General features: G+C 53.1%; 1 protein-coding gene across 1 annotated transcript; it reads right to left on the bottom strand.

The window, feature by feature from the left end:
- Nucleotides 1-1,036: 1,036 nt before the first annotated feature.
- On the bottom strand, nt 1,037-20,562 carry LZTS1 (leucine zipper tumor suppressor 1). The gene is made up of 4 exons (XM_030510175.1): nt 20,090-20,562; nt 6,330-6,817; nt 5,082-5,903; nt 1,037-3,820 (listed from the first exon to the last, which is right to left on the bottom strand). The coding sequence occupies exons 2-4, from the start codon at nt 6,678-6,680 to the stop codon at nt 3,155-3,157; spliced, it is 1,839 nt and encodes a 612-aa protein (XP_030366035.1). The 5' UTR covers nt 6,681-6,817; nt 20,090-20,562; the 3' UTR covers nt 1,037-3,154.
- Nucleotides 20,563-20,918: the final 356 nt, after the last annotated feature.

The raw sequence follows: 20,918 nt of genomic DNA, 5'->3' as shown, positions 1-20,918 counted from the left end.
GCACTGTTCCGGAGGACACCGTGTGTAGGTGAGGCCCAGGAGCAGCTTTCTGTCCTGCTGGCAGCTGAGGCTTAGGAGCAGGGCCTGGATGTTTGCCCTTTGGGATCTGGTGGCTTGAGTGTCCTTTGGGGGCATTCGAAGGTGGTTTGGGGGCATTTCTGGCAGGGCTTGAGCTGGTTTGGGGGGACAATTTGGGCTGTTTGTGCATAATTGGGGGTAATTCCAGCCGTTTTGGGGGCATTTGGGGTACCTTTTGAGCTGCTTTGGGGACTTGCGGGGCGTTTGTGGGAGTCTTGGGCTATTTGGGGGCTGGTTTAGGACGGGCAAAGGCACTTCGGAGGAGATTTGAGCTGATCTGGGGCAGTTTGGGTGGGGTTTGGGAGCAGTTTGGGGCATTTCAGGCTGGTTGGGGCTATTCTGGGACACTTGCAGCCGCCCTGGGGCATTTCTGGCGTTTTGGGGGCAATTTGGGCAGGTTTGGGGGCGCTTGGTCTGGGCTTGGCACAATTCTGTCTGGTTTTAAGGCCATTTGGGGCAGTTTGGGGGGCAGTTTGGGTTGTATTCTTTTGCTGTTTTGGGTCAGTTTAAGCTGGTTTTGGCTGAGTTGTTTTGTGTAATTTGGGCTGGCTGGGGGGCATTTCAGGCGGGCTTTGGGGCAATTTGAGCTGGATGTGGGTGATTTGGGCATGTTTGGGGCACTTGGGGTAGGTTTGGGAGCAAGTTGGGCCGGATTGTGTAGGATGCTTCCTATTGGACAGGGCCGGCCGCGGTCGAATCAACCCGGGGGTTTCAGTCCGGTCCGCCCTTCCCTGAACGCCCCAGCCACAGTAGGCAAGGGGGCTTCAATCAGGTCCGACCCCGCCTCTTCGGCGCTCCCCTCCCGCCCACTTACACGCCACACACACACTCCCCCCACACACACCCCCTCCTTCCTCCACTGAGGCCTAAGCCCAAAGACAGGACGTAGAATCCCGGAATGGGTTGGACTGGAAGGGATCCTTCTGACAGCACCAAGCCAGGCACCGAGAGGCTAAATACATTTTAGGAACTTTATTTATAAATAAAAACATAAAATTACCAGTAATGTACCTCGCTTACCAGGAAGAACATCCAAAAAAACCTGGAGAAAAATAATTATATGTACAGGCACTGGGAGCGACAGACCTGCAATGCAGATGGTCACACACACAGCGTTGTGCAAAGGCAGCACTGCGAGGCCTTGGGTGGTCACACCATAAAGCAGGGACTGGGGAAGGACACAAGGCTGGAGAGGAGACAGGGATGGGCTGATGGGGACCTGGGATAGTGGCACTGAGGCCAGTGGGAGCAGGAACCAGGGTGGGGCTGGCGGTTGTGGGCATTGCCAGGATGGGGCAGGCAGGGAGGGCTCCACTCCCCTTAGCACTGCATGTGTTTGGAACTGGAAAGCTCCTGGTCCTTTCTTGTGGAGCCCTCAGTACAGGACTATGGCTTGGATGATGCAGAAAATCCCTTCTGGCCTCGCGAGCCGGAGTGGAGCTGGGTGCCACCCTTCAACCATCATCTTCCAGCTCTCTAAAACATCCTTCAGCAGGTCTGGGAGAAGGCTGGCTGACCCAGTGTGGTCCCAACCTACAGCCGCAGGGCTGGAACTGGGATTTGAGGTCAGCTTTTCTCCATGGGACCATGGCTAAGGATTTGCTGGGTGCCGGTCAGGATGCCCTGGGTCAGCGCAAATGAGGGGTGCTCAGGGGCATTTGTGGAAGGCACAGACTGGTTTCTGTGTTGCCATTGCAGGCTGGCTGGAACGGTGTGAGGGATGCTGAATTTTGCTGCTTGTGCACAGCTTGGCGCCCTTGGCCGAATCTGCGCCATGGGATTGTGCAAGATTCCCCCTCGCAACCGTGGGCTGGGGCTTCCCAGGCTGGTGCCCAGCTCGCTAGTGGGTGAAAAAGCATATTGCAGGAAAAATACCATTGCACTAGCACAAAAGTGGTCCTGGCTGAAGACCTCCATCCAGGCAAGCTGGATGCTGGCTGATTCCTACTGAGCTGTGGTGGGACAGGAGAGTCACTAGTGACATGCAGTGGAGCCTTGTTATCTGCTTGCTGGCAGCAGGAGACTTTAAGAGAGAGGGTAGAAAACAAACAGAAAGTTTTGTCAGTTTCGGGTTAGTTTGGGGTTTTACAACCAGCTCCAGATGATGGGATCTTGTGGATGTAAGGGCACAGGAGGAGATAAGGCAGCTGGCATTCCTGGGACGGATGGTTGCAGCAAGGAAGTGAGAGCACACGGGGCAAACACAACCAATTTCCCCTTCAATTCCTTGGGTTGGACTGTGGCTTGCAAATTCCTGTTAATTCTTAAATCCAGTTGCCCATCTGGCAGCTGGAGAAAAGGGACACAGAGTCCTTGTCCATCAGATTGGGGAGCACTGGGCTCACCATGGCTGTGCGGGTACAGGGAGGAGGGATGTGCCAGTGCAGCTGTGACTAAGGGATGGGATGGCTGGGCTGTGCTTGTTGAAAGTGATTTTTGGTGGGGGGGTGTTGGTTGTAATGAGGTGGGGTGTGCGTGTATATGTGTAGGGTCCTTCCTGAGGCACTACAGCAGCCAAAGGACGGGAGAAGTGGATGTGCAGCCTGTGCCGGTGGCAGGAGGTGGCTCCTCGGGGATTGGCACCGACTGGAGGAAGGATAAGGAGGTGTGAGAGCAGCACGACGCTTCCTCCAGGCTGCAGCTGGAAATGTGCCAGGGCTGATTCCTCTTGCAGACCATGGGAAGGGCTGTGGTGTCCCGGGATACCTCCAAGCCTGGAGCAGAGCATCCCCTGGGAGTTTTGCATCATCTCGATACCTCACAGGAGATTATTTGTTAAAGTCCTATTCCCTCACTACCTCCCTTGCCAGCTTCTCAGCCCAGCAAGGGGGCAGAAGGGACACTGCTGAGGTGGGGGCAAGGAGGAGCTGCTGGCACTTCACCATTGGCACGAGTTGCTTGTTCACCTCTAACACGACAGGCTGTGGTGCAACACGGGGAGGGCTGTGAGCTGGCCAGGCCACCAGCTCTGCTAATAAATACATGGCTCATCTGAACTGTACAAGGTGCGGGGCAGTGCTTCTCACCTGGAAGAGATGCCCACCCCGAGCTGCAGGGGGGAGAAGGCAGACCTGGCTCAGATCTCAGTGGCAATGATGTCCTCGTAGGGGACATCGGTACCAGGTATGTCTAGCTCGATGGGTTCCTTGCCATCTTCCCCTGCAGCGAGCTGCTGCAGCATCTTCTCTAGGTTCTGGTTCCTCTTGTACATGTGCAGGTAGCTCTGCTGCAGCTGCTTCTGGTAGTGAATCACTTTCTCCTTCTCCTCCTTCCATGTCTGTCGCTCATGCTGGAAGCTGGAGGTCATCTGCTCATTGTTGTCCTGCTCAGCCTTCAGCTCTGCCCTCAGCCTCTCCACCTCTCCCTGCAGGGCTTGAGCATTGTCCATCATGGGGCAGGGCCTCGCCACCTCCCGGGCTTCACTCAGCTGCTCCTTGAGGATGACGAGCTCTGTCCGCAGGTCCACGATCTCCTGCTCCAGCAAGTTCACTTTCTCCCTCAGCAGCTCGGACTCATTCTTCTTTCGCTGGAGCTCATTCTCGCACACCTCCAGCTCCATGGCTTTGGTGTGCAGGGAGCCCTCCAGGTCCTGGGTCTTCATCTCCAGCCCTTCCATCTTCACCCTCACCTCCTTCAGCTGAGCCTTTAGGCTGAGGATCTCGGTGGTCTTGCTATTGAGCTCTGTCTGGGATTCCTTCAGCTGCTGCTTCAGGAGGGAGATCTCCCCTGACTTCTGGCACACCTATGGGGAGGAATGCAGCACCCAAGTTAGGGCTTCATGTCAGAGAAAGCCCACAGCACCCATGGTATCCCATGCAAGCCATCCTGGGCACAGCTGGCCCAGCATGTGGAGACCCTGGCCATGAAATTCCACCCGGGGAGATGCCCCAGCATAGAGAGCAATGCCCTGGGCTCTTGGGGAGCTGGAGGGGATCCCATGCTCTCCATGCATCAACACCCCAGCTGACAGAGAGGGCTGCTGGTGAGGATTTAAGGAGCTGATACCCTCAGTTGAGGTGTGGAGATGGAGGGTGTTGAGGAAGTGCTCAAGTTTCTCATACCCTGTCCAACATGTTTGCTGAAACCACTGCTCACATGGCTAGCTAAACTGGCTGAGCTCGTTTCACAAGCGGATGCCCAACTGCACCCCTCAAAACTGCAGCTGGGAGCAAAGCACAAAAATCCCACTGGAGCCTAAAGCATGGCTGGTACAGGTGCTCCTGGGGACAGCTTTTGGGGCTTTTGGTGTCCCAACTTGGTGGGACCCTGCAGCTCCAATTTAGGGAGGATCTGAGAACAGCCTGGAAAGGTGGCTTGAAATGCAAATAAACTAGAAATATTGAAAGTGATGAGAAATCCTTGCATGTGAGGGGGTGAAGCTGAGCACCACGCTTTTTGAGGCATGCTAGGCAACAGCTATAGTGAACTATAGTGAAAACAGCTGTAGTGAAATGACATTGGTGTGTGTTGTTCAGGCTCACAGGCTCACATCTGAATTTTCGGCAGTTTAATGGTCTTTGTTCAGTGATGCCAAATCAGTGGGAAAAATAAGCTTAAGCAGAGAATGGAAGGTTTTACTACTCTCTAATAAATGGCCATGCAAGTCCAAGTAGTTCCTATTTACAGGTGGGAAGGCAGCTTTACTGCTCCTTTGGGGCAGACACCCAAAGTTGTCTTAATGACTGGGGTTTTTTATGCAGTAGTTGTTTCATTATAGGATGGGAAGTGCTGAGGGGTTCATAGGGGCACTGAGTCACTCAATTATCATTTACAGAGCCTCCACGTGACAGGTGAGGGCTCTCATTGGGTTTAATATCTCCTACATCCTGGGCTTAGTGAGTGCACCATCTGCTCCGCTCAGGCCCTCTGTGATCTGACCTGGGTGAGGGTATGGACATGGAGAAGAGCTGTGTGGTTTATTGCTGGTGCCAGAGCTATCTCCTTCCAGGCACATGCTTTTCTTTGGGCATTGGAAGCCTGAGATGCTGCTCAGTGTCACTCACCTCCCACTGAGTCTCCTCCAGCGCAGGGGCAAAACTGGTCTTCTCCTTCTCATAGGATCTCAGCTTGGTCTCCAGCAGGTTTTGCTCTTTCATGAGGTTCTCCAGCTCCTCCCGGAGCTGCTGCTTTTCCTGCTGCAGCTGAAACACCTGGAGGTGAAGGACCTGCTGTGTCCGCTGGGTTTTCTGTGAGGTTTGCTTGAGCTTGCTATTGCATTTCTGCTTGAGGCCCTCCAGCTCTTCCTTGCAGCGCCGCTGCTTCTCTTCATAAGCCTGGCAGGAGCTGACTTCCTTCTCCTCGAAGCTCGACTGAAGCTCCTGTAACTCCCCTTCCCTCTCTAGCAGCTTCTGCTCCAGCTCCTGGATGGTGGACTCATCTGTGGAGATGGGCGAACGGATACAAGTGGTCTTCTCGGCAGCAGGGGGGGGAGGGGCTTTGCCAGGGTTAAGGATCTTGTTGCCTCCATCTGAGAAGGACATGGCCTTGAGGCTCATCATGTTGCTGTCCTGGATGATGGCGCACTGCAAGATGTTGTGGGCCGAGCCTCCGAAGCGGTTGATGGGTCCCATGGGTGTGACGAGGGGATCAAGCTGGTAGCTGCTGCTGGTGCTGTGGGTGGGGAGGCTGGACATGGAATTCCTGCCGGAGTCAGACAGACCCCCTGAGCACAGCACTGGTTTCAGCTCCGGCTCCTTGGCTTTGTCCAGGGGGTGCAGCTGCTGGGAGGGGTGACCCCCATTCTCTGTGGATGAGTGAAGGACGCCACCGGACCGGGGCAGCACCGGCTTGAAGGCAGTCGGTCTTGCAATTGGCTTCTCTGCACCCTGGGGAGAAGAGAAAAGCAGAGACATCAGCACAGACCAACACCACATCAACACCAACACCACCTCCCCATCCCTCTGCCCCCAGGGACAAGACCCCCATGGCTGGGATGGCTCAGGTCTCCATCATGGACCAAAAGCTCAAGAGGATGCTGCTAGCTAAAATAGCCTCTGTTGGGAGGCAAATGGCACATTTGGAAATGAAAGGATACAGATCATATTGCTGATATGAATTCCTGAAAGCAGAAGGTGACAGAGTGCCTCCAGCACCTCCCTGCTGCCCCTCTTATCCTGCTTGTTCAGCACAAACTTTCTCTGAGCCTTCTGCTGGACCAGGACAGCCCTGCAGTGGGACCTGCACCCGCTTGGAGGGCAGATGTGGTCTAGTGAGACACCCCCTGCTTCGGGGCTGCCATCTCCCCTACTAACCACTTCCAGCTGACTAGGAAAGGACATCAGCTTCTGCGGTGTGGGTGTCCCGAAGTCCATAGCACTGGTCCCGGCTTGGCTGCCCAGCTCCCCACCAGCAAGCGTGGTATAGTCCGCTCGGTGGGAGCCATGAGATTTCTGGCTGACCTTGATGTAAAAGAAGTCCTCATTCTTGCTGCTTTTGGAGCTGGATTTGTGGCTGGAATCCTGGGAGAAGCCAAAGCGGAGCAGCCCATCTGAGTACCTGTTGAGCTTCTTCAGGTGGGATGGCTTGCGGAGCTTGTACTGGGAGGCTCGGCAGTGCTTGCTGTGGAAGCTGTGGCCGGAGATGAGGCTACTGACGCTGCCCATGCTGCTCCCGGGCAGGGGGCATGCGGCAGGGGGAGCAGGGCCCGGAGGAACCGAGGCACGAGGGCTCCAGGAAGCGAATACAGACAGCGGCTGCTGCGATCATAGCAAAGACCTCACTGTCCTAGGGAGCTGCGAGCCTGGGGAGGCAAAGAGAAGAGAAGGGTAAGGAAAAGGGGTTTGGGAGTCGGGCACGATGCTGTGCCTGTGGTCTGGGCATCAGTGGCTTCTGATGGTGATACCCCACTGCCAGCCCAGGGCAGCTCTTCTCCACACCTCTGCAGAAGCCCTTTGTAAAGGAGGATGGCAGACAGGGAAGAACAGGGCTTTCCTTTGTGCCTGTGGATGGCTCCAGGGGCCTCCCACAATCTCCCTGTGTCCCCTAGGCTGGCTGGCACCCACCATGGCACAGTTTCCAGTTGGATGGGTGCATCCTGCCTTGTGCCCAAGCTCATCGGGAACTACTGGGTACAGTGCACCCAGATGAGGCCAGGAGGGCTGGGAGACACAGGAGCCTCTGAAAATAAGGAGAGGAGGAAAAGGGATTTGTAGTGATTTTTAGGTGCCTAATAGGCACTAATTTCAATAAGCACCCATGCTTCCTGCTTATTCCATGCCAGATGGATCCCATCTCCTGACAGCCACACTCAGGACTGTGAGCTGCAGTCACAACCTCTCCTGCATCAGCCTGTGGCTCCCTGATTTCTCTCCAATTTTCAGTGCTCCTCTTAACCTACCTGAAAAGGGCTGCTGTGAGGCTTAATTACACTTAACGTCTGTACAGCACTTAAGAAGATGAGAGGCGTTACGTGTGTGCTGAGTATTGTGATCACTGTTCAGAGGTATGCAGAGCTGTGCATTAATTCCCTTTGCTATAGGGGGAAAAAAACATAAAGCCCCAGCTCCTGGTGGCCTTTGGATGCTTGGCTCCCTGTGTCAGAGCTATAATGGAGATGCACCTTCCATCTAGATAATTAAAGGATGAGGAGAGTGGGGAAATGCTGCTTGTAGGCAGAAGTTAGAGCATAATCAAAATGAGCTAAATCCTGTTTGCACAGGATGATGACAGAGGAAATGTTTCTGCATGGAAAAGAGCTCAAAGTTCCTGCTTTCAGTGGTGACAGCAATGCAAGGTCCAGCTCTTCTCCAGAGCTGCCCATGGTGGGTTCCCATCAGCCAAACAGGCATCCAGGGGGTAAAATGTCCCCTGGCAGTGGGAGAGGGTTGAGTGGCAGAAGAGGTGCAGGCCCAATGTGCCAGGGCGTCCTCACTGCCTCATCCTCATGGTCTAGAGAGTTGCTTCTATGTTTTTCCCATTCTTTATGTCCTGCCTTACACTCTGGTGTAGGCTCCTCTGCATCCCAAACAGGGTAACACAAACTGTGCTTATCCCTCAGCTTTATTTGTTTCCTTTTTGTCTGTGCTCTGAGGATCCAGGTTGATTAAGTGTCAAAGGAAAGTCCCAGAAAGACAGAATATCCTCTTTAATCCCTAAATCCATTTTTGGGAGATTAAGAGAAGTAAGTAAGAACTGAGGTCTGAACTGCTGCCTGGATGCTGATACGCTAAAAGTGATCAATGACTTTGGCTTCATTCAGTTTTACAGTGTAAGAGGCATGATGGACGAATAATGGAAGGGGAAGGAGTTGCTGCAGGGAACAGGATAATTGGCACAGGAGGTGGCTCTGCCAGCACATGTTCTGACACCATGCTGGTGTGTGTGAGCCTGCACAAGAGGAAAGGCAGTGTCACAGCAGTGAAGCTGCCAGCTATAGTGACAGCATCCCAGAGACAGTAGTCAACATGTGCAAGTAGAGGAGGAAACAGCTGCTATATTTATGTGCATCTATGGCAGAGGTGTCAGGGAGGTTTGATGCCTTAAAGCACAGAGTATTGCAGAGTGCATGGCCCTGGTGCTCTGGGGATGTCGGGCTCACTGTCCCCATGGCCAGAGCATCAGTCCCCTTGGATAGATGCACCCTTGGGTTTTGGTTTCCTGAAGAAGATAGGAGAAACATGGGGAGGGAAAGCTGGGACTTTCCAGCCTTTTGGCAGTAGGCGTTTCAATCAATCCCAGCCCTCCTACACATGCCTGAGAGGGTTGGGCATGTCTTTTTCTTCTCCTTCCCTCTTTCGATTTAAAAATGAGTACTTGGAAAGCTGTGGAGGAGTTGGTATTCATGCACAACATTAGCAGAAAGAGAAAAGCTCTGGAGACAATACAGCTGGGAGCGCACCAAGCGAGCAGAGGGTACAGGCTTCTGCTCCAGCTTCAGGGCACCTCCAAAAGGTCTTGTCCCTCTTCCTTGTTCAGCCTCTGGGGCACATGCTTGTATCTTCCTCTGTGTCAAATCTAGTGACTGTGACTGTACAGGAACCAGACTGGTTTGCTGAGCCACACAAAAACTAGTTGTTATGTATATACCTATATATTTAGATGCCTGTATGTATTTTAGGGGGTTCTGCATGTTTTTCAACAGCCACAGTTCAGTTAGGCTGGACATACTGCAAAGTGTGAAGGGGGTTGGAAAAAAAATATAAATATGTAAGTGATACTGAGAATGCAGGGTCTGAAAATGACCCAGGAATGGTGTATTGGGGCTGGACCTGTGCATGTCCATTGGGTTTGTGCGCGGCTGATGGTGTGTGATGGTGATGCCACTGTAGCAGCCTGTCTCTGTGGCTGAACCCAGATGTTGCAGCCTCACACATTTAGCCCTGTGCTCAGTGTGATTACTCTGAATGCGATTTGCTTTGTCACCAATTAATGAGGACAGAAAGCCAGAAAAGACACGAGCTTTTCCCTCTCGCCCTGCTGCCTCCAGCAAATGAGTCCTTTAAAACTCTTTTGTTGGCACTGTGGTGGGGAGGGGGCTCTAGGGACAGCAAGAGCCCCTCAGTTGGACCCCTGGGGTGATGCTGTGCCGAGGGGCACTGCCTGTGCTCCATGAACCTTTGTGGGACTGCTAACAAAACCCATTGAGGTGGAGTGGTGAGTGTGGGGGTCTGGCAGTGGTCACCCATGGGACAGACCCCAAATAAACACCCAGGCAGTGTGGGCTAAACCTGCATGATCAGGGGTGAACACACGGATGCACCCACTCTTGCTTTTGCAGAAACAGAGGGGAAAAAAATGAATGGCATCTCACATTCATTGCAGTCGTGCCTACCCTGGGATCACATGCAGGAGAGCGACTCTCCCCATCACCTCCTTTCTGAATGGGCTGCAGGAATTTAATCTTATCTCCTTTGCTGCACTGTTTCTTTCAAGCCTTTCCCTCCTCCCTGCCAGAGTTTTCACAGGCAGTAGCTTTCTCTCTGCCTTCCCTAGACAGGTCACCTTATAAAAGCCTTCGTTTCCTTCCTGGCTTTGCATTATAACTCCCTCCATGCTGATCCTGTTCTCTCCTCTGTATGTGAAAGCTTCCTTCTCCCCTGCACTCTCTCACCTACTCTTTTTCCCCTCTTGAATCATTATTCATAATTTCTGTGCAGATGCACCCACACATTTTGGTGTTTGTTGGGAGAAGCACAGATAATACAGAAGCAGTAGCAGCTGCCAAGAGCCTGGATCCAGGAGCAGCCTCCTTCCTCTTTCCCTCAATCGCTGCCAGGTAATGTGCCCTTTTACTTGGTAATTTGGGTCTTTGAGACACCAAGAATGTGGCCCCATGGTAAAAAAAACATCCACATGCTGCCTGAAGCGTCTGACATGTTTTAATGAAGAGAATGGCTTAATCCAAAACTTGGGAGTGCAGCAATCCCACTAAACTGGATTTGGGATCTGCAGCCAAAGCTGGGTTCTGATTTCAGGACCCCCAAATGCTACCAAACACCAGGCTGATGAGATTGACCCACCTTGGGCTGCATGAGCATCTGCCTGTCCCTGCTCAGACTTACTCTCCCCAGGCCCAGCTGGAGCCAGGCTCTCTGAACCCTGCTCATTTCCGTCTCCAAAGAACTGGCAATAGGGCTTGGAGAGCCTCATCAGCAGAGGGACCTTGCCCCCACCCTGTAATCTTCCCCCTAATGGTGCTAATGGGGATGAATTCAAACCCCCGCCCGGGCAGATGCTGTCCTTGTGGTGTTCAATTGTGGATTGGTGCCAGCAAAGGGCCCCCTTACAAGCCTTTCATTCACTCTAGTTCATTGTCCCCCACTCATTCACTGACATTCACTGGGATCATTTTGATCGGAGGCAGGGAGCGAATTGAGTCCGGGATTCACAAAGCACACCATGTGTTCTGCACTGATTTGCCATTACTGGAGGGGGACACTCCAGATGAAGAATAACCAGCCTCAATTACATGTTACACCTACTCTAATAGTCCAGAAGTCCATCACACGTAATGTTATTTCAATGAACACTACGAGAATTCACACCCACTGCCTGGTGCTTGTTAGAGGAGCCAGCAGGATCTCTGCCTGGCTTTGGCAGGGGTTTGGGTGGGCTTCATGCCAGCGCAGCAGTAGGAGACTGTGCCGTGACTCTGCCAGTGTCCCGTGGCAGCTGGGCTCTTGTGCTGTGACTGGTCATCCTGTTGCAGGCCCTGGAGGTGAAGGTGCAATTGCTCCATAGGAAAAAAAGCAACCAAAAGCAATCTGCATCTGTTTGGAAGCCCGTCAGAAGCATGGAGCGCTCCCAGTTCCTTCATGGAGGGTGGCTCAGGTCAAGGTCACTTATAGAATCCTAGAATTGTTTGGGTTGGAATGGACCTTAAAGCTCATCCAGTTCCTACCCCCTACCACAGGCAGGGACACCTTCCACTAAACCAGGTTGCTCCAAACTGCATCCAACCTTCTTCCTGCTAGCCATACTGGGAAATCTAAAAATCAACACTGAATTAAGCATCAACCTGGGAAAGAGCTTAGAAGGAGATGTGTACACCTCTCCTCCATCCATCAAGCAATCAAGGCACCAACCATGACCAAGCATGAGTCAGTGAGTGGCTTTAATGGGAGAGCAGGGCAAAATCGCCTGTGTGATGATCTAAGCGGCACTGAAGCGACTGGCTTGAGCTATGTCTGGGGAAGCGAGTACTAGAATAAGAGGAATTTCTTAAATTAACAATGAATCATATTGTCAGAGTGAGCTTTAGAGGATATTAGCTCAACACCTGCTGTGTGGTACTTGATTCCATGCTGTCTGGTCCCTCTGTGGGGAGACAGCAGCGTTTCCCTGTGCCGGAGCCCTGGCTAAGCAGGGAGAGTCTCCTGTCCCTGCTCAGGGACAATTGCTCAACCACAGCAAACTGATGTAAGTCAATGAAGTCCCATGACTTCCAATGTCTGTGTTTCTGCAGAGCCTCATGCTTTCTCTCCCACAAACGCTTACTGGACAGTTAGCCTGAACACAAACTAATAGCACCAGCAAATGTGTGGGCTAGAAAAAGTGATGCATTATTCTTCCTGTCTCCCAAGCCCGAGATGGAATTAGAAGTGTAATTAACCTTATTGCTGGGGGCGGAAAAGCTGCAACCTCAGCCAGCAGCAGTTTACTCCCAGGAAAAGCTGATGCTTGCCCTGGAAGCCCACAGGAAAGTGAGGAGATGAGCAAAGGGACCTTTTGGGAGATGGCTGGGGGCAGCATAACTGATCCTTGGGCTCAGAAGGTCACTAGATGATCCGGTGATGGGATGCTGAAAAGCCCCAGCTTGCCCCTGCATAGCTGCAGTTTATAATAATTAGCTTCATATGCAAGCAAATCCTAACAGCATTAGCAGGAGCTGGGCTTGAGACAGTCCCAGCATACCTCCCGCTGTCCCTGTACCTCAGGGAGGGGTATTCCCAGGAGAAGCTGGCCCCATACAATGTCCTGCCCTTGCCAGATGCAAGCACAGCAGCAGCATGGCATTGTGGGAATATCCCAGCACTGTTCCAGGAGCCTGTTCCTCCATTTATTACCACCTTGGCTTGGTCTATAACTCTTCTTTATGCTCCTGATGCCACATATTTCCGCAAGTAACCCTCAGTCCTACCCATGACATCCCCAGTTCTCTGCTCAGCCCAGAGCCCAAATGCTTTCTCGCTCTGTTCTAGGTTAAATGCAACTCCAGGACCCTCCAGTTCTGAACCTTCACTGCAAAGAAATCCCACCTGTGCCACCCAGAGCTCCTCACAGCTTCATCCCCAGCAGCCTCACGTCACACAGATTTTGGAGCCCAGCAGTGATTCAGCAGCCAAGCACAGCACCCGCACAAGTCACATCAGTCATGCTCCTGGTACAAAGGAAATACTTGTGTGAGAGACGTAGTTAAATATTCCTGGGGTGGAGAAAAAGATCTTTTCAGTTTACTTTATTCCTAACAGCATCTGTCTTTTCCTGCTAATGAGGAACTAATACTGCAATTAAAGCCCTGCTAATTGGAAACTCAGAAGTGCTCTGCTCACTGCTTTTGTCTTTTGCAGGTTTTTGGAGTCCTGGGGCTATGGCAGGCACACCTGAATGGTGATGCCAGCACCAGGGAATGGGCACCACCTCCAAACTGGTGAAGAGAAGGCTCAGGGGAGACCTTATAAGTCTTCCAATACCTACTGGAGGCTACAAGAAATCTGGAGAGGGGCTTTGGACAAGGGCCTGTAGGGACAGGGGGAAATGGCTTTAACCTGCCAGAGGGGAGATTGAGATGAGCTCTGAGGCAGAAGCTCTTCCCTGTGAGGGTGCTGAGGCGCTGGCACAGGGTGCCCAGAGAAGCTGTGGGTGCCCCATCCCTGGCAGTGTTCAAGGCCAGGTTGGACAGAGGGGCTTGGAGCAACCTACTCTAGTGGGAGGTGTCCCTGCCCGTGGCAGGGGGTTGGAACTGGATAAGGTTTAAGGTCCCTTCCAACCCAAAGCAGCCTGAGATTCTATGAATTCACACCCTTCCCATGACAGGCACCATTGCTCCATGGGGAACAGCTGGGACAGCCCTGCTGTATCACAGCACTCAGGTCATCAGCAGTCCTTGGTCTCCACCAGCTGCTCACAGGACCCGTCTGTTAACAAGGCAAGTTTTGGGGAGGGGGTTTTGCATCCTGGGGATGCTGTTGGGGTGAGGGGACTCCTATTCCCACTGAAGACATTGCGGAAGGTACCACCCATAGTGTTCCATCCCTGTGAGGCTGGCAGGTGAAAAACAACCATTCCTTCCCTCAGAGGAGCGTGATGGGGCCCTCACATCCCCACCACGGGTTAGTTATTTTGGGAACTGTCTGGAGCTTGCAGCTGGTGCCAGGGTGGGTGACAGCTGAGCATGGCTTTCACTTGGGATCTGCAAGGCCCCTTCTTGCGCATCTATTTCCAACCCTGTAAAACACAATCTGCCAGGGGCTGGGAGTGGGGAGGAGGCATCCAAAAAAGCTGGTTGCAAGGGACTGGCTTGGATTAGGCAGCTGAGGAGCTCTATACGTCTTTCAGGTGCTTCTGAGCATGGTTGGGAAGGTGCTGCCTTTCAATCCCTGCCTGGGTAGCACTGATGCAGCAAGGTCTAATTGGCATAGCTGCAGCCCCTGTTACGAGCCAGACTGGTGAGGTTTGGTGTCCTATATGTCCCCCATGTGCTTTCTCTGGGGTCTAACTGATGGAAAGGGTTTGCCTGTCCACCTAAAAATAGCTTCATGTAACTTGAGATGAGCCCTAAATACTTTTTCTCCCAGCTTTCCGCTTCCCCAGGCTTTGCATGTGTCTTCTTCTGTCTTCCTAATTACAAATAAAACAGTAACAAGCGACAGTGAGCCCGTTTCCCCCCAGGCTATGACAAGGTGGAAGCACCAAGGGTTTCTTGTACAAGCCAGTCCCTCACCAACCTCCAGGAAATACCTGGACTAAAGCTCTTTCTTTAGGCTAAAGCTTCAAAACCCCCACAACAGCACATGGGAGAAGCATCCTCTTCATGCACAGGGAAAATTTAGAAGTGGAGCTGCAGGCTGCCATGGAGACAAGGCTCTGTTTGCAATCTTCTTGCCTTTTATTGTCTCTCCTTCTCTCCCAGGTGGTTGGGAAGCAGCCAGGAGCACAGCACCATTCCCTCTCATGCTCCTGCTGGCCACGGCTGCCCTGTAAGTGCTTAAGAGGCTTTGCTGGGTCTTCTCGCTGGTCCTTCACCTCCTCTAGCCTTTTGGCACCTCCTTGGTATATCTGGGGATCATAAAGCAAATCTATGCTGCTTCTCTCTCAGCCTTGATGGGTTCGCATGCAACATCAGCGCTGCCAGGGTGCATTGACCCACCTTCTGCTCTCCCTTGCTCTTGGTGATGGCCAGGAAGCTGAGGACATGAGCAGCCAAAGGTTGAGATAGGGCTGGTTCTCTTGAGACATACTCCTGAAGTCATAGGCTGGAACCTGCCTGCTGCAGTGGGAAGCTTTGGCTGCTTCCCTAAGAAAGATGAGGGGAAATAACTTACCCTGGCAGCAGCTGAAAACCCTCAATCTCAGTCCTTAACAGTAAGGCTGCAAGTATCAGAGGAAGAATTTATCCGAGGTAGGACCTGAAGATCTTCCAGTAAACTCAACTTCTCCATGTCAAGTCTATGCTTGACTTCATAACACCTGAGCTCCACAAGTAAGATGTGCATTATTTATGTGCTGCCCTTCATTGTTTGTGATACCAGTTATGCTGTGGTTTGTCTAAATGCTGGGTATTTTTGTACCCTGCATGATGTTCAGCCAAGTGGGAGCTGAGAAAAGGCAACTTCTGTGTGCTGATCAGAAGCCAATCTCAGCCCTTGCTGCAAAAAGCATCTGCTGTGCTGCTGCTGTCTTCTCATCCTTCAACTCCCTCTCTTGCTTTCCAGCATGTTACATGTCCCTGTCCCTTCTCTGCTCAACCAGGCTTCAGTGCAGCAGCCACAGAAAAAAAAACCAAAAGGCAAATTCAGTTCTTGCTTCCTATTTTCCTCCTCCTCTTTTTTTTCTTTTCAAAATTGGCCCATTTGTGAAAACCACCCCTTTAATGCCTGGCTGCCAAACAGAGCAATTTTCTCCAAAGAGAAATGTACATCAAAGTTGCAAAGAATACTCAATTAACCTTTAAAAGAGAACATCCATAAGTAGCTCACAGAGATGTCATTTAATTGTGTTTTAAAAAAGAAATAAACACAGGCACTTGCATTTCAGAGGAGCATGTCTGTTGAGACAGTTCTGGCTGATGTCTTGCTCCAAGGCAATTAAATACCGAAACATTCCTTCCAACTTGCATTCTGAGCTAGAATCTCTCTGACATGGTTATCTTTGCTTAGGCAATAGGGCAAGTGGCCAGATTCATCCCTTCTGCATCTAGAAAACCTCAATAAACTTCATAGAATCATGTAATGGTTTGGGTTGGAAGGGACCTTAAAGCTCATCTGGTTCCAACCCCCTGCCATGGGCAGGGACACCTTGCACTAGAGCAGGTTGCTCCAAGCCCCATCCAACCTGGCCTTGAACACTGCCAGGGATGGGGCAGCCACAGCTTCTCTGGGCAACCTGTGCCAGTGTCTTACCACGATCATAGTGAAGAATTTGTTCTTAATATCTAAAATGCCACTCGTGGCAAACAGCTCTGTGCCACTGCACTATGACAAGTTAAGAGAGACCTTTGGGAGGCTTTTATTCTTCCAGCAAGAGGGAGGTAAGTGCTGAGCTGCAGCTTCTCTGGCTCTCAGACATGTGCACTGCTAGTGTCCCATGGGGAGAGATGCTCAGTGCTCCAAAAATCAGAGTCTCAGGACATGAGGCTGTTTAAAAAATGGTTAAAACTCCTCTTCATTGTTACCCTCTGCTGGAAGGAGCCTTACGCTGCTGAGGAGGTAAATTGAGATCTCCTTTTAGCTCAGGAGAAAAACTTCTGTGGGTGAAGAGGAGGAAGGTCTGAACTAGAATGCTGCTCTTGAGAGGACCTGGTTGCAAAGCAATGCAGGGCATTTGCTCCTGCAGCTCTGGAGTGATCCCAGCTCTGCTCATGCAACACGATGTCCCTTTCCCCCAGATTCTGCTCTCCAAACCAGGTAGTGGCCCTGTGTGCACATTCAGGACTTCCTAGAAACAATTTGTCAAGCTTTCCTGCTCATTTGGGGGCTTTTAAGTGAGCAAGCATGAAACCCCAATGGTAGCAAACAATCTGTGTAGTAAAGATTTTGTGACCCATGTGCCAAATCTTTGTACATTCCCTGCTATTTTTAACTAATCCCTTAATGGCAACAGTCCATTTAGGTCCTGCAGCACGCCTTCACCGCTGTTCTCCATGGGTGCTCTGTGCCTTCTCCCTTCATCCTGCCCCTTCCACAGGGAAGCTTTCTGTGCAGGTCTGGAAAACCCACAACAGCAAACCCTAGGGCAGCTGGTAAACACATAACATCAAATAAATTGGGGGGGGGGTGGTGGATTTTTAAGACACCTCAAGAGAAATATTTATAACCACTCATGCAACTCAGTGGTTAGACTAGGGAAAAAAAGCCTCCAGGTTTCCCATCAGTGCTAAGCTTTTTCTAAGTACTGGAGGATTAAGATCCTGTCCCTCATGGTGCATGGCATGGGCAGCATGTATGGCTCCATTCTCAAGCAGTACAGGGACACGGTCCTGTCTCTGCCAGCCTGTGCTGTTTGAGAAGCAATTATAGCACCCGTTTCCTGTAATGGCTGCAGTGATACTAGCTTTTCGCACTTGTCCACGCAGCACCTTGCACTGCAGGCTCTGAGCTCTGCTGAGATGTCTGTGGGTGACTCAGACTCCCAATGAGAGAGCCTGGGGCTCAGCTCTTGCTGTCGGAGATGGGGATGGGATTTTGAATGGTCTCAAGGAAAGCAGGTATGTGATCCAGCCCTCACCTGGATCACACCAAGAGCGGCTGCTCTGCAGCTGCCCACCTTTGCATGCTGCAGATGCCTCACCTGAGCTTGTGCTGAGCATGACTGTACCTGCCCGCAGCAAAATAGAGGCTTTCAAAGAGGGGGAAAAATTGTGATTTAGGGCAAAAGATATCATCAGAGCCAGAGCTACGAGAGGCATGGGATGAGAGAGCAGCAGCTTGCTGGGAATGCATCCCTGTGTCTGCCTGGTCCTGCTCTGCAGTGGAACATCTACAATAGCTTGGCTTCCCCCCTTCTCCAGTGCCATGGTCCCTCTGCCCAAGCCTGAGGTGAGGGTCTGCTCCATGCACCCTCAGCACAGGAAACCTGTCCTGGAAGTCCCAATGCCTGTGTCAGTGGCTCGCAGCAGAGCTGGCTTTTCCTGAAATTTCATTCTCCTGCCTGAATTTCTCATTCATTTGCCTCCCACCACTCCACAGCACTGCCTGCAAGGGAAGAAGTGACTAAGGGGTGGGTGGAAAACGACGACTCAAAACCAATTTAGCAGCCTGTGGTGCCAAGAGGAGGGGGTCGGCACGGAGCAGGAGGGACACCAGAGCAGCCAGGGGCTCTGACGGTGAAAGAGCTGCCCCTCGAGCATGTGTGAGTCATGGGGCTGTGGCTGGAGGCCTGGCAGGGAGCTGAGAGCATCCCCTGTAGCAAATGATTGTGTTCCCGAGTGTGCTTTTGCAGCTGCCATTAATTGCCCCCACCGTTGATTTTGCACTTACAGTTCTTTGTCCCACTGATTAATGGCCTTTTTGATTAATTGCACGGTGATGCCACAGAATGGCTAACGGGGTGGGGGGTGGCGGTGTGGGTTCTACAGACCCTTAGAAAAGCCTGGCTGTGAGCGTAGGTGTGAGCTGGGCAGGTCAATGCGATGCAGAGGGGCTCTGGAGATGGTGTGTGACAGTGCACGGCTGGTGTGAAATCCCCAATGATTTCAAAGGGAGGTTCATCAGTGTCTGGAGTGATGGTATCATAAGGATAGACAGTGGAGACTCACAAGGACTTTTTTTTCCCTGATCATGTTCCACATGCTGCAGCCTTCAGTGAGGAAAACAAGCTCTCAGGAGGAATTTGGACCACCACAGTAATCACTGTGGAATCACAGGTATCACAGCGATACCCGCAAGCCTGCTTGAGAAAAGGGGTCAGGTGCTGGTCCCTCTGGGGTGAGCACAGAGTCACATATGTAACGAGGTCACAGGCCTCAGCTTACTTGTGAACACAGGAGAGAAAGGGAGAAACATCTCCTCAGCACTGCTCTGCTGGGGTAGCCGTGGCTGAGGGGGTGCCTGGAGCTTGGCATTGCTGGAAGGGGCCACGGGGGTGTTAGCAGAATGGGACGACAGGAAACCAAATGCAAACTCCCTGGGGAGAAAGGGGTTTGTGGCAGGGATGCTGTGGTACCACAGCTGCAGCTGAGCTTGGGGTACGTGGGCACGGTGATGCTGGAGGGTCTAAATGGGAGCTGTCAGGGCTCCCCCACAATCCTGAGTCAATCTCTGTGTGTGGGACCCTCCTGCCACACCACTGGGAACCTGAACCTGTGGCTCAGCTGGCTGAGCCCAGAAGGGAGCATCGGGCAGCAAGCCCAGACCCTGGCTCCGTTCTCATTCCCACCAGAATTGGCAGGTGCCGGGCTCTGTGGATCTGACACCAAATGTCAGCGGGGTGAGAAGTAACAGCCCAGAGCTGGCCACTGCCCCAACCACTCTCCAGCACTGCTCCTAAAGGCAGAGGTTAATCCCTGGCTTTCCACGACCGGAGCACCCAAGAGTGCTGCATCCTCTAGTCAGCAGTGACCTCCTGGCCATGCACACTCCAAGGAAAGCCTCGACAGACCTGCCTGGCTATGACTGCAGGCACCCGAGGGATGGCTAAACCTCCTCCAGCCATACCTGGTTGTGCACTTGCAGCGATACCCGCATCCAGATAGAACCAGTATTTCCACCCAGAAGTACCCGATGGCCAGGCAAGCCCCAGCCTCTGCGCTTGCTAACTTTCTTCCACCCTATACTGTCCCTCCTACCCCACGCTCACAGGAGCTATCAGCAAATAACAACTAATTTCGACAGCGGGCAGGCAGCCCCTTCTCCCGAGGGTGGCTCAATCTGATGACAACAAACCAAAGGCATCTGGTAGCTCTTTCTCTTTCCGGAGAGTTTGGGGGCTGCGTAACCACAGCAGCCTGAACCAAGGTGCTGAACAGGCAAAATTTTCTCCTTGTCTTGGAAAGTTGTTTTCCAGACTTCCGAGGGAAGTGAAGAGCCGGAGCTGAGCCCCGTGAGAGCCGCAGGCGGCTCCGACCTGGCAGAGGGATGCGCACCCGGGGCCGCGCTCCGTTTAACCCGCTGTTCCGGGCAGCTGCGACATGTTGTGCCCAATCCCCGCACTCTGCCAGCGCGGCGTCGGGCCGGTGCCGTGCCAGGCATCCCAACCCAGGATTTGGGGTTAAACCGGAGCGCTGCCGTCGCACGCTGGGGATCCCGGCGGCGCAGCTCAGCCCCGTCCCCCCTCTCTGCCCCGAGGACGGACTCCCGGGGCTGATCCCCCCCATTCCCCGCATTCCCTCCGTCCGCATCCGCGGGGCTTCGCCCACCTCGAGTGTCCGCTGCTTCCTCCTCCTCTCCGTGGCGGCGCGGCTCTCCGCGTGGCTCCCGGTGCCCGCCCGGCAGCAGCATCCCCGGCGCGGCGGCGGAGGAGGAGCCTGGAACCCCGCGCCCGCCCCGCCGCAGCCCCCGGCCTTTGTGTCCCGGTCCGCGGGGTGTCCCGGCTCCGCCCGTATCCCCCGGGAGGGCCGCAGCCCCCGCCGGGGATCGGTGGGACGGGGCAGGGCTGGGGACGGGGTGAGGGGGGGACCGAGGGGTCTGGAACACCGGTACGGCCGCTCCTACCCGGCGCTGGGATCGTGCCAGCGCCTTGGAAAGCGCTTTGGGAAAAGAGGAGAGAGACCGAGGAAAGCAGCCATCAGCCAGGGAGCTCACCCGGCCGGAAAAGGCCTGGGCTGAAGTTCCTGTTTGGCTTGATTTAGAGCAGGGACTTGAATCCGACTCTCCAATACCATAGAATCTTGGAATCACAGACCGGCTCGGGTTGGATGGGACCTTAAACCTCATCTGGTTCCAACCCCCTGCCATGGGCAAGGACACCTTGCACTAGAGCAGGTTGCTCCAAGCCCTGTCCAACCTGGCCTTGAACACTGCCAGGGATGGGGCAGCCACAGCTTCTCTGGGCACCCTGTGCCAGTGCCTCAGCACCCTCACAGGGAAGAACTATTTCCTCATGTCTCATCTCAATCTCCCCTCTGGCAGGTTAAAGCCCCCTTTGTCCTGTCCCTGTAGGCCCTTTGTCAAAAGCCCCTCTCCCCGGTTTGGGATGAGCACTGGGCTGGGCCCGGGTGTGTCTCGCCCATGCCACAACTAGTCCTC

This window comes from Strigops habroptila, chromosome 21 (assembly GCF_004027225.2).
Source record: "Strigops habroptila isolate Jane chromosome 21, bStrHab1.2.pri, whole genome shotgun sequence".
NCBI lineage: Eukaryota > Metazoa > Chordata > Aves > Psittaciformes > Psittacidae > Strigops > Strigops habroptila.
This window is presented reverse-complemented; position numbering and strand designations above follow the sequence as displayed.